Source organism: Acyrthosiphon pisum, chromosome A1, assembly GCF_005508785.2.
Source record: "Acyrthosiphon pisum isolate AL4f chromosome A1, pea_aphid_22Mar2018_4r6ur, whole genome shotgun sequence".
Taxonomy (NCBI): domain Eukaryota; kingdom Metazoa; phylum Arthropoda; class Insecta; order Hemiptera; family Aphididae; genus Acyrthosiphon; species Acyrthosiphon pisum.
This window is the reverse complement of record NC_042494.1, coordinates 127,711,871-127,731,302: the sequence shown is the minus strand read 5'-3', so window position 1 is coordinate 127,731,302 and position 19,432 is coordinate 127,711,871. Positions and strand designations below refer to the sequence as shown.

At 30.8% G+C, this 19,432-nt stretch overlaps 1 protein-coding gene across 1 annotated transcript in view; it reads right to left on the bottom strand.

Moving 5' to 3' along the window:
• Positions 1-1,736: 1,736 nt before the first annotated feature.
• LOC100167764 (ATP-binding cassette sub-family D member 1) overlaps positions 1,737-19,432 on the bottom strand; it is a 58,406-nt gene continuing 40,710 nt past the window's right edge. The window contains exons 3-11 of the mRNA XM_001943346.5: positions 11,923-12,095; positions 9,130-9,304; positions 7,947-8,062; positions 7,224-7,389; positions 5,158-5,401; positions 2,779-3,009; positions 2,535-2,660; positions 2,358-2,427; positions 1,737-2,277 (exon numbers count right to left, since the gene is read on the bottom strand). Coding sequence (XP_001943381.2) covers positions 2,212-2,277; positions 2,358-2,427; positions 2,535-2,660; positions 2,779-3,009; positions 5,158-5,401; positions 7,224-7,389; positions 7,947-8,062; positions 9,130-9,304; positions 11,923-12,095 — 1,367 coding nt within the window. The 3' untranslated portion in view covers positions 1,737-2,211. The remainder of the gene's footprint in view (positions 2,278-2,357; positions 2,428-2,534; positions 2,661-2,778; positions 3,010-5,157; positions 5,402-7,223; positions 7,390-7,946; positions 8,063-9,129; positions 9,305-11,922; positions 12,096-19,432) is intronic.

The window sequence follows — 19,432 nt, the reverse complement described above, 5'->3', positions numbered from 1 at the left end:
GATTGTGGACCCCGTGCTGTATGTACGTTAGTGTATGATTTAACTCTAAAGTATCAAAGTTATACCAAGTTTGTCGTATTCTACCTGTGGTGGATTATTGATATAATCAATTAATACAAAATCCTAACCTAACCTAACCGTACTAAAATCAGATGAATAAACGCAAACGCATACAAAAAAATTCATTCAAATCGGTCTAACCATTTAGGAGGAGTTCAGTCACAACACACGTACAGAAGATTTATTGCACTTAGCAACAAATTCTGTGATTAACCAATTGCAACCAATATAATATAATGCACTGTGTGGCAGCGCCACTGTTGTATTTTTGACATACAGATTTGAGATTTCCTACCTTTCCGGTGGATTTTCCTAAAATTGTATTTCGTAAAAACCTTCTACTGGCAGTTACGAACATCTTAAAAAAAATTTGAGCCAAATCGGACCAGCCGTTCTCGATTGATGAATTGTTATACATTTTTGTCTCCATTTTTATGTATATAGATTTGTCATTTTGAGATATTTCCATATTATACTATACCTACATGTAGTTTTTAAAAATTTTTCTATATTTTATTTTATTTGTCATTTTGACATATTTATATTGTACACATTTTTAATTTACTTAAACACAACTTTTGATAATATAATACAATTAAGATTTGTAAGCATATTATTGATTGTTTGATAATTTTGATTATTATTAATATTCAATATTTGATAACAGTTTAGTTATTATTTTTAAATTTTCTATTTTAATAATTTATATTATATATTATACTACTTATAATGTTAGGTATATAACTTATATTTGTAATATATACAATATACTTTATGTATATAATAGTACAAACTACAAAGTGTCCGCGCGTTCTGCAATGTACCTTTTTACCTGACCGTACAAAATGTCCGCGTTTCGCACTTTTAATGCTTGACCGTACAAAGTGACCTAGAACCAAAATTCGTATATCCTACTTGGGTTATGAAAATTATGTTTTCGTAAATTCGAAAACACTGCATCGGAACAAACGCTGTGATCAGTATTTTTACGATGTGCATAGATCGGAGGTTAAACGTTTATGCATGTGTAATGCAATTCAAATTATAATCTAATTGGAAGGTAGGGAGTAGTTGAGTATTAATAGCGTAAAAATATATCATAAATACTAAATAAGTAGATATATATTAACGTATTAAACGGAAAACCCTAAGGCTGCATATAAGCAAAAAATCAAAATAGCACAAAAGGCAAAATTTAAATAACGTTTACACACATTCACCCACAATGAAATTTTAAATAATATCAAAAATCAGAGGTTCCCAAACTGTGGATCGCAAAAAAAAAATTGGGTATTGACAATTTACCTATATAAGTTAATAACAGATAGTAATATTATATGAAATAAAAATATTATTAGTATAATGAAATGTTTTTGGAAAAATTATTTCCACCTACTGTCTTACCTACTAAATACGATAATAGAAATATCAAATTATTAAAAACAATATCAAACAATATAATAAAATATCCTTAGAAATATAGAATAGCAGGTCAAGGCTCAGAACCATTTTTCGTAGGTATGTAATAATTATAAAATTATTTTTTTATCATTGAATGTAGAGCTTGATTTTGTTATTTCGAGACATGAGACAAGATATAGAACCTTACCATACCTGTCTATATTATTAATTATTAAAAATACGGATATTTTAATACTACAATGTCGATGACAAAAGTTCGTAACAATAATTCAAAGTTTTATTCGTCTTTTTTCAACGTAATATTTAACACAACATACAGTTACGATATACATATATAGGTACGTAGATGATATTATGATAATGCAATATGCCAATATCTATACAACATTATATTAATTGATTCACACCTATACAATTTACATATTACATATACACTCAGAAATTCAGTAAATCTATGAAAATTAATACACATTATAATATTATAAAAACTTTATCCTTAGTTATATTTTATACATAATAATAATATTTAAATACATATTATTCTGTTCTCCAGTTTAGACTTATACAAAACGATGAAGAAAAAATAAACACGTACCTACCTACGCAGATCGGTATAGACAAATATTTTAAAAATAATTAATCTTATAAATCGTTAAATTAATAATCACATGGTTTTCGTTTAAATTTAAAGGTTGGCAAGATATGTTTTCAACGTTTTTGATTTTCACACTAAGAAATTCCGTTCACTAATTTATCTTTCGGTTGTTCGATTGCTAATATACCTGTATCTTTTTCCTGGAAATTCAAAAACAAAACAACGGAATACAATTAATACAATGTTTTCACAGACAACCCGGTCATGGGGACGCCATTACCTTTTGTCCTAGTGTTGAAATTTTCCATCCACCTTCGCCGTCAAACTGCAATACGTGGGAATGGAATTTCCTGAAACGACGAGTAAATCAATGGTTTTTCGATACTTGTCGAGTTATTAATATAATAATTAGGTATAATCATGACGAAACACAATATTATAGTTAGTTGCTCCTTACCATAGGGACGGCCTATGGGTGATGGTGAGCAGTGTGATACCGGAGTCCTTGGCCGACTGGTACATGTCACTTTCGACGTCTATGCTCACAGCACTGGTGCACTCGTCCAGCAGGGCAAAAGACGGTCTGAAAACGTAAGTAACGGTCACAATTTAGTATAATACAGTTGCGGTTTTTTACAGGTCCCATCCGAGAAGAGGTCATCGAACGGTCGCGTTTCGAGAACTCGCACTGTGATGCTCACTTGTGATAAAAGATTCTGGCAAAGGCCATCCTCTGTTTCTCGCCACCAGACAGGACGTCCTTCCAGTCAGCAGTCGCGTCCCAGCCGCCTTCCCTCTGTACCAGATGGGAAAGGTGGACTTGGGCCAGGCACGCCTCCAAGTCTTGTTCGGTAATGCCTTTGGTCAGCATGTCCGAAAGCGTATCCGGGTAAATTATTTGTTCTTTAAGGCTGCCAATTGTCATGTACGGCCTAAAAAAATGCACACGTTGAGTATGTATTCACTATTTCGTTGGTTAGGTATCAAAAAACTGTGCACTGCACAATGCACTAAAAACATATAACATAGTGTTACACGAAATATCGACTGGAAAGTATAACGATTGAACAATACACGATTAGATATCGAGCCCTATTAAGTAAAATGGCGTAAGCGACATTTTCATTTTTTTACAGGAACTAAAAAAAACACTTTTAAAATCGAATATCTGATGGATTTTTATGAAAATTAGATGAGTAGTTATAAAAAAATTATTTTGAAAATACAATAACAGAATAAAAATAATATTTTTAATATTTTGTAACTTATGTCGCTTACAATAAAATAAATGTTCGAATATAGCTCAATGGTGCTTACACTTTTCACTTTCGGCGCTTACAAATCACGTTTTGTCGTGTTGATTATTGCATGCCGCTTACACTAGTCTTACCCTACTCCATGCAACAAAGTCGCTTACGTATTTTTTTCGAAATTAATGTTACTTACGATCAATTTTGAAGTTATTATCTAAACGACATGTCGCTTTCGTCCAATCTTTAAATGGCAAAATGACATGCTTTGGTTTATATTGTCTCTTAGCTATTTTACAGATCGATGCGTCAGAATTTTAGAAAAATGTTGATACCAATATCTCATTTTCGCCAAAATTGTCGCTTACGCCCTTTTACCTAATAGGGCTCGATATTATGAAACTGGAAGGTTTTTGTGAGAAGCTCGCTCTATGAGTCAAGTTGAGATTTTTTCGGTGTACATCAGATCGCGGTCCTCATTGAATACAATGTTCACAATGTCGTAAGTATAAAATTGTATCACCATGGGAGTTTTTACAGGTATAATATAATATAATAGGGTAATTATATTATAAGGTAATATAATACGTTTGACAGTAGCCGATAAGTCATAAGTCATATTTCATATTTTTAATTTTAAATATTAAATGAAATATGTTGTACACGATAACTTCATTCTCAGTCGAATGAAATAATATTATGTTATAAACTTATATCCAAAAATTAATAAGTCAGGATGCCAAAGGCCATAAGTTGTATAAAATAATTCAAGTCATAGGCCTGAGAAAGGGACTAACTCACAAGACGTGTAGACAAGATGTAATAGAGTTATTGGAATGTTTTTAAAAAACTATTTTGTTGAAGCGTCATTTCAAATATGTGGTTAGGTATGATATTAATATATAATTTTTTATTTTGCATATTTTTGCATGTATTGAATATAGATATTGAAAATTTAAATTTTATTATATATACAATAAATTTATGTTATATAATATGTGGTATATGTAAACAAAAATAATGTAAAAACTAAAAAGGTTAGATTCTGTGTTATAATACGCTAGTTGCTTATTTAAATTTCATATTAGTGTCTTTGACGACAAAATATTTAAAACCAATTAAAAATACTAAGAATTTATTTAAGAGAGAGATTAACCAAAATTATTTAGTATATATGGGTCACATAAAAAGTTACCTACTTATGTTTTATTCTTTTAATTTACTATATAAATTCAGAAGATGTTTAGAGTGAGACTTTCACTTAATGCTAGTGTGAAAATTATTGGTAATTTAATTGTATATTTTATCATTATTTTTTGTACAGGTATTTAGCATATTTTAACAAAATTAAATGCGTGTTTTGCTATTTTATATTGGATATAAATCTTGGCACTAGTTACAAGTCATTAAAAAAAATATTATAAAAACTATAGCTTTATTAAAACAATTTATCAATAGGAAGATTAAAACGTGGTTAAAAAAAGTTAGCCATATATTTTTATGATTATTGAACCATTTCTTTTAAAAGTTAAAACTTGTCAATATCAATAAGTATATTATATTGTATCGCATTGTCAAATCATTAAACATACGCTACTGCCCGAACAGCAGTGGTGGATCCAGAGGAGGGGACAAAGGGGGCATTTACCACTACCAATTACCGTAGTTTTCCTTTGTTTTACATTATGTTTAGCCAATTTTTGTACTTTTTGTACTTTTGCCCTCCCCCCCCTAAAAAAAAAAAAAAAAAAAATTAACCCCTAGATCCGCTTTGGTTTATTACATATTTAACTTTTTTTTTATCAACAGGTAGATGTATTAATTATTTACCTTTGTGGTATGTAAAACATGCAACAGTTTGGCGGCCTGATTAGCGTGCCGGCGTAGACGGGCCACAGCCCACTTAGAACCCTGAACAGAGACGATTTACCGCATCCGTTGGGGCCGGTGATCAGCAGGTGTTCGCCGGGCTTCATTGTCATCGTCAGGCTGGACACGACCACGTCGCTGTTGGGCGTCACAATGGGCACGTCGTACAGCGATATGCTGCCGTCCGGACTGTTTTTTACGACGCCTGCGAACAATGCGCCAAAGTCAACAATTTATTGTTTACATTGTGCGTATACGAGAGATAATAATATTATAACGATGGCTCCCGCCGATGTTTGTTTTATTATAATTTGGTCCGTATATATTATGACGCTGTGGCGTACCCGATACTATCGTCATGGGAGGAGGAGGGGAGAATCCAATTTTCATAATTAAAAATCTTAATACGGAGGTGCAGCTATCCCCGTTATCCCCGTTATCCCCTCGACGTTATCGATAGTCAATTAACTCCTGGTATTCTTTTTTTTATTACTATTAAATAATGTTCACTTTTTAATTTTATTTAAAGCTATTTTAACGACTCTATTATTACCTTTAGATGATAGTATAATGATGATATTAAATTAACATAATATAGAAAAAACCGAAGCTCAAGATAATTGTTTTCTGGAATGTTAATAAAAGGCAACCCTCTGCCACAGCGGTAACCATAAAATGTTGTTTCACTACACCACTCATCAACAATTTAAATATTACTTGTAATCTATCTAATGAACTATACTCGTTCAATATTTAAAATTATTTTTAAAATATTACAGTCTATATTATGATGATTGAAATTTTAGAAAAAATGTTTTGATAAACTTTTATTATTTCTTCTAAATATAAAAACAAACTATATTGTGTTCTCCACACAATATTAAATATTAAGAGGCTGTCAGCGCACTATTTGTTTTCTCTCTCTGGCTCACACGCAACATAGACAAAATGCATTTACGCAAAATCATTTTTTCTATGTGTTTAAGTAATCTTAGAGTAAAGTCACCCATGACAAAAAAGATAGAGAATAATACTTTTGAGGGAATGACATTTCGATATGTCTAAATATTGTCTCAAAACAATTTAAACATCGTTTAAATATACAACATTTTTTTTATTTATTTTGAAAGTGGAATACAATGTCAAATACCTAATAATAAAATATAAAATCGGTAAGTCATTCCTTCAAAAATATTATTCTCTATCTTTTTTGTAATAGGTGACTTTGCTCTAAGATTACTTAAACGCATAGAAAAAATGATTTTTCGTAAATGCGTTTTGTCTATGTGGCGCGTGGGCCAGAGAGAGAAAACGAATAGTGCGCTGACATCCTCTTAAAAACCGAACCATCTCTCAACCAGTATTGTAAAGTACTTGAGTAAAAGTATTTAAATACTTGTTAAGTACTTAAATACGCTCACGGTTGTAAATGCTTAGGATATACTTATTTTTGGGGGGGACGACGTTAAGTAATAAGTACTTACGACAAACGAATGGCTCATAATAATACGTATTTTCTCATACCGTACCGTACGCGATATAACAGAAATTAAATAGCCAATATATTTCTATTTAGTACGTGTGATGGGTTTTTTATTAGGCAAAGTGTTTTTTTATTAATTATTATTGTTTATGTTGCAATTTTCAGTAGGTACACCGGAACACTATAGCTGATACAACCGGTATTCTACCTATGACTCGTAATAATATAAAATACCGTCAAAAGTTTCTATCGCACAATCGGCAGCAGCCAAACACACGATTTCAGCCTCGTTTCGTGCGAAAGCTAGTTAAAACGTGGAATACGAGGGAAAAATAAATACCGTTACGGCGTCATCTCCCGTAAAACGGAACTAACTCTTCTTTCCGGGGCGTAGGTGTTATATTGACTATATGTAAACGATTGGATCGGTGTCTGCGGTATAATATTATTATTGTTATTTGTTATACATTACAATTATTATTATTATTCGTCTGCTCATAATTGTATGTGACAGACTCGGCGCCGAAATATAGCTTAGTTTTACCTCTGATCACGAGTTGTCCGTCCTTGTTGTAGTGCAATTTCGGTAACATCTTGTGCACTTTTCCGTTGGCCAAACCGTTTCGGCGGTATTTACACTTGCTGACGTCGTTGAACACGTCGAGCATGGCGCCTACCCTGTACGTGTAACCGGCCAGCTCGACAATTTCCTATATGAGTAATAATGCAAAAGAGAAAATCGGTAAGTTGTTATAATGTTATGTCATCGTTTGCGCGAGGCTTGAAGACTCGTAATAATGATATATAGCAGTTGCATATATCTGTATATCGTCTGATATAGTAAAGCATGAAGTGGAGGGGTACAAGATAATATATATGTATTTAAAGTGAAGTCAGTACACAAAATTCAAAGATGACATAGTTTTGCATGTTTCTTTTTTTTTTTGGCTCGGGACCGTGAAGGGTATAAATGATATGAATTCAAAAAAAATATGATACTTAAATCTGCGGGTCTCGTATTTTAAACGATTGTTTTAAAAATGTTTGTATCTTATATTTTAAAGTTTATTGTGCATATAATTCATTTTTGAGGGGAATATAATATTTATAGGCACCTATCGTAACGTTTTGTTGTGCTATAAGTCCCGAACCACGCAGTATATCATCAATATTGTTCTGTATTCTATTTTTCAGTGGTTCAACGATTTCAGTTTAATATTTTTTTTATATATGACGAACGAGTGAACTACAATATACTATTACATACCTTGTATGAAGTCATTAATCTCTCGACGGCATCGGCCCCGGAAGCCAGTAGATTTCTCGCCGTGGTCAGGTATTGAGTCCGCTCGCTCACTCCCCCGTCAGGAGAATCGTTGAGTTCTGAAAGTGACAAGCATTGTGGTAAAGCGTGTGCCACCGACACAGTACCATTGATTATAAATACATATCATTGTACCTATTTATAATCAATGACAGTATACACTATACTTATACAGTTATACGAATAGTGTTTTTAAAGAAATCTATATTACACGATATATAAACTGCAGTGTATTAAAATTAGAGTATGACATGGATAATACAATATATATTATTAATATCTATATTAAGATCCTGTTATTTTTACATAAAGTCTAATCCAACCTAACCTACTCAAGTACTCAGTAAATTCTTTTTTTTTTGTCTTTTCATAGAATTTCATATTTTCATGGTTGCAGGGGCACAGCGTTTTTGCAAAAAAAAAAAAAAAATTCGATAATAAATCAACTTTTTGTAATAATGATTTTTTAGATATTTTACTTTTATAACCCTTTCATTCATACATGTATTACCAAGCAGAATATTTTGATATGACAACTATAGGAAATTGGATTTTATTTAAATGTTAAAAGCATTTAAATATTTTTAGTGTCTGCAACGTGCGGGGTTATAATATCACGTATTTAAATTTTACTGCTCAATTAATTTCAATTTTGAACACTCAAAATAATGTTAAATCATAGTAAAAATTAGAACTTTTTTAATACTTTTAATTTATTTCTACTATACAAACATTAGCCATTGGCTGATGAAATGGATGTTTAAGCAAAATATACACATTTTTTATGGTCGTCTGCCGCCTCAGTAAAATGTTCAAAACTTTAAAATAATTCTGCGTTGGACGTTGTATAATAGATAATTACACGAAAGCGTGTTCTGTCAACAACTTCAAAAAAAGGCAGTAAAATATTAGTACCATTATAGTTCGTATTTCTGCACACGATTTTGAACCCCTGACCTTAATGGACTGCTCGTTAACTTAGATACTTTTGGACTAGAGTTTTTGCAGTTCGGTACATCGTATATACAATTTCGGCAAGTGACGACTTTTATTGTAAGCCATGATACGTAGGTATTTAATGACATTGAGGATTTCAGTGCGTAAACGCTACCCTTGTACACGTTACCTGCTATTCTTGAGCTAGTTATGATCGGTAACGATACGACGACCATTCCGGTTCCGCTCCATACGTATTTCATGAGGAACTGTTCTAGGACCACGTACCACAGTCTTTGCGAGAATATCGCGTTCATGTGTCGGACCAACGACTGATAGGCGTTTTGCAAATGTATCATTTCCACCTGTACAGAAAATAAAAAAAAATGAGTGGGTTAAAGAAGAAAGCCAAAATTACCTCTTTGAAAAAAATAATTAAAATAACATAATCACTAAAACTATAATCATGTGCAGACAAAAGAAACAACAACAATAATTTATAAAGTACACATTTTTCTTAGTGGCGGCCATCGGTATTCATTACCAAAATTATACAAGATGTTAAAAAAAATTCAGATTTTTTGCATAATGCAGACTGTAGAGCATAATTTATTCTGTTACAAAATTGGGTGATAAATTGATTTCAATAGTTAATTCTTTACCGATAATATTCCTCTTTACAATTTTAAATGTTTATGATCACATACAAAAATATATGATTTTGTTTTTTTCAAGATTATAACTTTGGAACTTGAAACGTATATCAATCTATTCGTTCTGTTTTTATTTTTCTAAACTTTTTCTTTGTACACCCTAATCGTTTAAATGGGAAAATTCAGTTACATACAAACTTTTAAGTATTATTTGTAAGTAAACGTAATAAACAACATTACAACAATTAATAAATTACACATATTATATAACGCATATAGATAAAACTAAACCGTATACTTAATAGTTGCACGACGTGAATAGTAATTAGCAATAGCAGTTATATCTACGTAATTTTATAAAGTAGTAGCACAAGTACTGAAGTAAAACACAGTAACATAATAAAAACTTTAAAAAGCTATATTGGCGAAAATAAAGTTCAACAAATTTCGGAGTGTTCTAACAGTGTCCAACAATACAACATCATGTTTTCTTACTTACACTATATATCAAATAAATTTGTCGGATATACTCCATATTGTGTTTCTGTTGGGGTTGTGTTGCCAACTATTTATGAGGGTATTATACTCTTTTACCCATATCGGCTTTACCTTAAGGTATAGTAAGCGTAATTATATACCAGTACAGTTGACGAACTAAATAATAATTGTTAACGTCCGGAGTTGAGGTAAAGAGCGATTTAACTCACACACAATTATGTTATTGGCGGGTGTTTATCCGCGTTTAAAAATAATATACGTACTGTACACGGCGACCTTAACCCAAATGACAGTATAGGGATATTATAACCGCCGTCAAAAACTCGTTTATTCCGTAGGTATATTATTTATTTTGTCGCTTTAGTAATGGTACTATACGCGCGTAAACGCCAAACTAATTATTATTGTGGGTAATATCTATAATAATAACATAAAAAAACTTTCCCCCCAAGTACCTACTTAGTGCGAGATCGGTTGGGGTTCGATAACCCTCGTCAGATTATCATACGTCACTATATGTTGCACAGCTGTCGCTCGTCCTGTGTCAAGGCTAGCCACTGCAGAACGATATATAATAACATAATGTTACGTTGTTTAATTAATAAGACCGATCGTAAGTATATAGGTAGGTAGATGTCCGTTTTATATACGCGAAAATTGTGCTGCGTAGCTATCGACACACTCGTTTTATTACTATATATCTATATCATTATATAGGTATTGCACATTGGGTATAATATGTGTATAAACACATATATTATGAGTACAGGTACCTATTGCAGTCGTGCGAAATAAAAACAACTCTTTTTTGCAATCAGAATATCTATTCGAATTAAAAAAAAACAACACAACAACTATTCGAGTACATTATTGTTTTAAATGTCAAGGTTTTTGAAATGTGGGTGTTTTGAGTATTAAAAGCAAATGTTTGAAAGATGGATTATTTTACACACAATTTTTTTTTTTGTCACAGTTTTTTTCCGTATTCAGATTTAAAGTAGGGACCTGTACCTAGTATCTAAGAAATAAGAAAAAAAACTGAAAACTGTATAAAAAAATTGGACTTATAACTCTTATTTCTCACGTATAAGTCGAAATTGTATTCGAATACGCTGTATACCTACCAGTATACCTATATACAAGAATATATTAATGGGTGATTGTAAACTCTCCCGATAGTAAACTCTCCCGGGTAGTAGTCAGTACTCAGTACTACTAAGCTAGTGCCTCCATTGGTACAACTAATAACGTCTTCCACATTGACAATTTCAATTTCTTCGCATAATGTAGTTGCAAGTAAGAAATATGTGGCTGTAGAAATTAAACAAATGGGAATATTATATTATATAATATATATACTGTTACTTTTATTTTATATTATAATATAACATAAAATAAAAGTAACAGCATAAACAAACAAACATATTATTTGTATTATAATAAACGTGAAAAATACCTCTTTTACAGATGGTACAGAATCAAATTTCAGTTTTTGTGATTGAATCCACTTCTTCTGTATATTTACCTATTTAGGATCTATGCAACATAATCATTTTATGGGTTCTAGGGACTTGATAATCCCAATCTCTGCAGTGTAGTCAATTCATAGGGTAGCAAAAACATTTAAAACAACTCGGGAGAGCTTGCACATTTCCTTCAGGTAAACATAATATTTACCCGGGATAGTTTACACATTTCCTTCAGGTAAACATAAAGTTGACCCGGGACAGTTAACCATACAATCGGGAGAGTTTACCACCGCCCATATTAATATGATCATATAGTACTATTACGCTGTTTATAATAATTACGGAATGATTTTTGTTTTTTACCTTGTGACCACCGTAGAACGCGATCTCTTCGGCGTTCGTGATCACCCTGGAATGGATGTGACGGAGGTAAGCCTTCCTGTCTGCCTCCACGGCGACTAAGGAACCGAATTTCGGCGACAGCATTCGCAGTATTTGTCCGGTGATGCTGATGACGACGATAGCCAATAAGGGTCCTGAAACGACAGAACGATAACAACACGTTCGATTAAAATATTCTATTTACTATGTGACATTTGTGTATATTACACACTGATATTTTTACAGAAGTGCCGAGTGATCCAAAGGGTGAAACAGAACATTTAACGCTTAATGGGGCTTGGCATGTTGGGTCAAACGCATGTGTACATCACAAAGCATGATAAAATCCCAAAAATGGTAAACTTTTTTCTAAACGTATATTTTATAATTACCTAATGTATGTTAGAAGTACCTATCAAAAAGTAATTGAATACATTTTAACAAGCACGAGTGATTGACTTTTTAAAAATTACGGTTTCGAGCCAGGTCGCACTATCGCATTCGATTTTCACTGTCGACTTTTGAAATGTGTTTTGATGGTTTTTTCAACCAAAGTGTGAACACGATTATTAAAGTTCGACGTTAAAATGCATGCCGAGACAATGATATTGGAATGTACACAATATAATATTATTATCGTTTACAGTGTACGCTACTGTATACGTTAACTACCATAATCTATCCGTGCCGGAAATGCGTGAAGTTTTCATTTTTATTCGGCTGGCTGCAGCTGCAGCAGTCCAACGGACATGCCTCGTTATAATAATAATAATACTACTTTATAAACGGTTGGTAAGTATAAATAAGTAAGCAAAACGCTTTTGGTGGAGGTAAAGTGCCCGACGGCTCGAATCCTTTATCCTAATATATATATCGTTAGCACGAGATGATCCCACGACCTGCGCCGTGTCTCGAAACTTTCTCTTTCCTTGGACACACGCATGGACAATTTTCTGTGGTAAGGTTTCGTTATTGAATTTACGTGAATATATTATGTTTTAGAAACTTACGAGTCATTAGATTTATTTAGTTTGTAATTTTTGTTTTTATTCTGAAAAGTACGTGATATTGTCGTACTTACAGAGTAAACAACACATACCGCGGTCGATACCACGTGGACAGAAAATATGAGAAGAGTCGCCGAATTACTTATATAATAGATAACCGTATACCTATACGCTTGCGTATCTTTACTCCGAGTGTAAGCGATAACATGAAAACAACATAATTATTAAGATTTATTTTTATGCGAAAATATTCTGCCAAGGAACACGGAATTAAAATTATATACCTATACCATATTTCAAAATAGTAAACGAGTAAAAAAAAATGGTAGGTATGGATAAAAATAGTGAGACATATAATATTATACATATATTATTTTTGAAAAATGTTGTTGTTGTTTCAAATTATCTAAAGAATAATGTCCAAAAAATGTGACGCTTTTTGAAATATATAGGCGATACATGATAATACATATATCCTCCTATTCAGTACAACTATATAATTTATTATAAAATAAAGAGTTGTGAAATACATATTATATTATAATACAACGATTTAATAGTATTGCGTATGGTACCTACTATGTCGTGTAAAGTTCAAATAAAATCTTGACGTTTGTAAATTCTCATAATCGTATGTATAATATAATATAGTAATCAATAGTTGAAACTATACATTCATCGACACCATCTCTACACGCTTGTCCATTAAATACTTTTACCAATACAGTTCGAATGTCGACGTGTTAAGGAAATAATAAAACAAAATAAACAGTATTATAGTACGTATATGTGTGAATACTGAATTGTAAGTCATTAATTTGAAAAGACCATTTCAATATATTTTAACCTGAACCTAAAGAAACCTAAGATGAGAAATCCACTTAAATATTAATAACACGGGCTTACATTTTCAAAAACCATCAAAGTCTGTTTTCTCCCTGGATTTTTCAATTTAATTTTATTTTCTAATTTATTAAAAAAGAAAACCAGACCATAATCGTATAAAATTATAGCTAAAACTTAAAAATTTCAAATATTTAATGTTATACCATGAGAATTATTAACTACTTGTATACATGAGGATAAAAACCTACATTTTAATATTCTAATATAGTAAGACTAGACAATTGAAACTGTATATTATTATTATATTTGTTCTCATAAATAGGTAGAATGTTAAATAAAAACATTATTATAATGTACATTATACACCTTGACCTTCGATATGTTAAGCTTTCGATTAACAAAAAAAGTCATAATAATACATATTCATTACATTTTGTGAAACCAACATTTTTAATAGAAAATTACATTTTGTAATAAAAAAAAAAAGTACCTAATATAATTTCTAAAAAATAAATAAATAAAATATTAGTAAAAACGATTAAGCGACCGAAACAGATATTGTCAATGACATTATAAACATTTATTTCAAATACACGGCATCACTGCAATCATACTCCAAAGGCCATCATAATTAATCGTTTTTGTTTTAATATGGACTTAAAAAACATTATCAAGTTATCGGACGAGAACGGTGAGATAATTATATTTTTTTTTACTCATTAATGGTATTATACAATTGTGATTATACCTATACATGATACTATAAAATGCAGATTAATCTTATCACGTAATACTATACAGTTTTCTGGAAAAATGTTATCGCCTCACAGACCACAGCTTGCGCATATCGATCAAATTTTTAAAAGTATATAAAAAAAATAAAATACTAGATTTATATAAACGTAGTTGAGATGAAGATATTTCCATACAATATTATAATATACTAGTGGATTATTGAAGTGTTATAATTTAGTTCTACACTTTTACATGATAATTATCAATGTCTAACGAAGACGGGGAATTAAATAATTTAGACGAAAAATCAACGTGTTGGCAATCGTTGCCATTGTTATGCGTAATTTTTCCATATCATTATCCACACTCACGCTACGATATGTTTTATTATTAATAAATTATTATATTATCATAACGCACACTGTTAACACCATCGATAGGTACCGTATCTCATACAGCTCGAAGTTCGTTCATGTACTTAATGTCTTAATAATTGCGATTTATGAGTGCACTATGTACCAGTATAGTGTTACACAGGTAAAATGGAATATAAGTATAATATATTTTATATGATTTTAATTTTTACCAGCCCATTTCCTCCTATAACAGCTCTGCAGGTTAGGTTAGGTCCATGGAGGTCTAAATATGATTATTTTTTGTTTTTATATATACCTATGGGTCCTATATATTCGTTCTAAAGGCTCGTTGTTCTAGGTATATTGTTTGAATTTTAATATATGTACATATTTTAAGTCATATATTAAATTGCAATTACAATGGTTTTTTATCGTTTTATTTTTAACGTGACCATGCAAATATATTTGACTCTAAAATATTGTGATCAGATTTTTTAGGACGGCATTAATGATTATTATTCTACGAGTACCGACTATAATTTTCTATATCACTCAATTTACTTTATATCATTATGAAACTATTTCATACTTAATACTATAAAGAAGGGACTCGTTTCTTATAATAAATTTAATATATTTTCATTTTTACAAGCTGAGATGTGTGTGTAAAACACAAGAGTTAGCAGCAAATATCCTGCATAATATAGGTACTACCCTATTTTGTTTTTATTATATTATATATAGTTAAATATGTATAAGTTTATATATAACATGTAGGTATATATACATTACGCAATCTCTAGATGATAATTTAACAATAACCGAAAGTGATGGATTTGATACTTAATCATATTATATAATATTTAAAAATATTCAAGATAAATATTTGTGTATATGATGGCCTTGCCATTCATGCGTGGATGCCCCTCCCAGATCTTCGATGCTGCATTTAATCCATCTCTAAACTTTTGAATTTCAAATCGCAAATTAAATATATATTTCTAATTTCATGGAATGGAGCTAAGAACTTTGTTTTTTGAAGTTGATGTACAAAATATTTCAACAATATTGAACTAATACTTTGAAAGCATTTATGGTTTAAAATAAAACGAGCTACGAGCCCTTTGGAAATTGTTATCGGTGTTTGAGCGTCTATAATTTTATATGCGGTTGGAACCTTCTCCCTCGTACAAAATATCATCCTTATATTATATTATAGTCGAGACTATAAAAACAACAACTATAGTCTATAAGACGTCTAAAACCATATAATTGTGCAGGTTCGCGGCGGACGCAGCGTACTAGTATGTTGTTATTAACTTATCATTATATGGATCATCGCTTGCGGTCTCTGTCGTCAATGTACGAAATCGAACGTACGTCACGAACAATATGCATGTCCCGATATAACAACGACCTTTTTTCCAAGGATCTCTGGTGGAAAAAACCGATTATGCAGTTACAATTCCCGTTAAATACATATATACCTACAACACATAGACGGACAACGACGAAGATACCTAATTATTATATAATATAAGTAGTAGGTACATAATATTATTATATTTTTATACCGACGATGATTAGGTATTACAATTTTGCTGTAAAGATACGTCCGTCGCGGTGATTGCTCCAACAGGCCAACACATAATAATAATATACCACCTCGGATCTATTTTTTCGGAAGGTAAGTAAGTAGAAAAAAAAAATAAATACCGGGTAAGAACCACGAGAAACCCGATCGGATTTTATATTTATTATACGATCAGATTATTTATTCATTCCGTTTTAAATGTGTAATCCCTGAATCAGTAGGTCAAGGTGTTTTTGTGTACTATACAGCGACAACATTATACTGGTTATTCCAGTAATACTCTGTTCCTAATGAGAAAATATATATGTGTAGATATATCTTATATGTATCATATAATATTATGCTAAGTAACTTTAATACTTTAATAATAATAATCATAATAAATATAGTCTCTGCTCGGTTCTTTGTGTATTATATTATTCATATTCGATCTACGAACAAAACTTTTCCAGAATTTTGTGAGCTATTATGACGTAGGTATATTCTAACTGGTTTATTTTCTACAGAAATAATAATATAATATTATGCGTTTTGTTTATTCATCATCTAATTCTGGTGCGAAAGGGTTCCAACAATAAACTACCTATATAAACGAGCTATATAATATATTATAACGCATACTGTAGGTATAACCAAATCTAACTGACGATATTGTCAGCTTGAGTCCTTGAGACCATAATACATAAGAAATACGTAAGGCGAAAAATGATTTTTTTGAGGCTCGTGTCTTAACCAAATTCGGTGGGTAGGAGTGAGGGGTGTGTGGATGCGTGAGACTGTTTAGTAATATTGTAATATTACCTACTACAAAAAAAGACATTAGACTATATTATATATTAGTGAGTTTGAAATAATAAACTATATATATATATAATATACTATCCATGGTTCACTGTATACTGTAGTATCTATGCTAGCTAGTGCAAGACTACACTTGCTCAACATACTTTCTTAACACGAAATTTGAAATCAAAACAATGAATTCAATTTTAAAACTTTTATATCACATTGTTTTCGCTTATTTTGACCCTTAACATTTCTTAATTCTTTTGAGTAATTGTTTAGACATTTTAGATTCTGAGTGGACCGATGGATGTATTGACATTACAATGATGTGCGTTTTTATTTTTTAATAGTTTCATTTTATTAAGTCCACGTTCTGCGGTTTGGTAGCATTCGATACTGTTGACATTTTTATTATGTTTGGGTTTTATATGCAATTTCTGTAGTCTGTGAATGACAGCAATTGAGTGCAACGAATAGTTTATTGAAATAATTTATGAAAAATATTAATTGAATAATTACTCTACTATAATATAGCTACAATGAAACGATTTGTTCAGACAAGGTACCTATTATTCAAAAACAATTAGTTACTTGTACACAATATTTAATGATAATAAGACGTAAAAAACTAAAACAAGTATATTGATAAAGGGGTGGTAGGTGGTAGGTACTATATTATATAGGTATAGAAAATGTCGCTGAGCCTCAACCGAAAAATATGTTCTACGTGCCACTGACCTATACTAACGTAGTAGCAAGAAGATTAGACTTTATCGATGAGTATGAAAATCTATATAATTTTGGCACTTGTAGGAACACCAAGGAACGCTAAAAAATGGCGACGTGAGTAAGTACAATGGTCGTGTAACTGCTAGTTTTTATTTATTTCAATTAAACAGGTATAGTGGCCCAATTACAAATGGTATAATTAAACATACGTTAAGAACAAATTGTAAATGACTTTTTCATTTTTGATAAAAGTTGTTAATTGTTGGTAGTTGGTAAACGGTAAAATATTTCTTCCTTAGAAAAAAGTCTATTTTTTAAATTTTTAATTACCTAGGTATACAATTATTTGTTCTTCGTTGTCATTATTATTAAATAACAATAAATGACGATCACAAATACGTCTTTTTTTTTTTACTTTTTTAACACATCATAATAATATTGTACAAATGGTCAGGGACGAAAAATGTTTATCAGAAAAACAATAATTTGCATAAGTGATATGATAGGTATAGTATATAATGAATATTTGTAGTCACAGGCAAGTGCCTATTATACGTAAATACACTCCTGTATATAAGTACATTGTATTGTATTTTTTTGTTTTACATCGATGCTCAATCGTCAAATACAATTATAATACGTTGAAAGGTTTCTTTAAACCAATGTACTAAACCAAAGGGTTTCTTATTATATTGTCTCAGATGTAGTTTTTTTTAAAACCCATATTGTAGTAGAAAATAGGTTGTTTATTGTCTTAAACGCATCACTACAGAGATAATATACAATATAGACATATTTACGCATATGTATACGCATAAATCCATAATTATGATATCTTAACATGTTTGATATTTCTCGTATATATAAGAAACGCTTTTTTAAATTTAAATTGTTACATAAATATTTTATGTTTTATAATAATGCATGTATTAGACATTTTTTTTCATTCCGATGAAAACGAGTACATTTTTTTTGTAGTTCGATGAATTATTTTATTCATTATTAAAACACTAACTTGATATCTGTACAATATACGTCTATGATATTATTCATTACTCATTAGTTATTACTTTATTAGGTTTGCCCGGTATGTTATTGCTATATTATCTCACACGGAAAATGTTCCAGCCAAACGACAAATTAATACACACAACAAATGATACTGTTAATTATGAGCAATAGGAAACTAGATAAGAAATCACTTGATTCCCATGAAATTAATTTCATGTTAATATGTATTTTTTTATTGCATTTTTTTCTTAAGTAATTAATACAATAATCAAATAATAATTGCATATCGTATATTAATTATGTAAATAATTATATTTATTATATATACTGATAAATATGATAAATTCTGGCTAAAATTCACCTTGGTGGATTTCACAAGCAAATATTAAGTTTGGTTACCTACAACAATATTCACTTCCGATATTTAC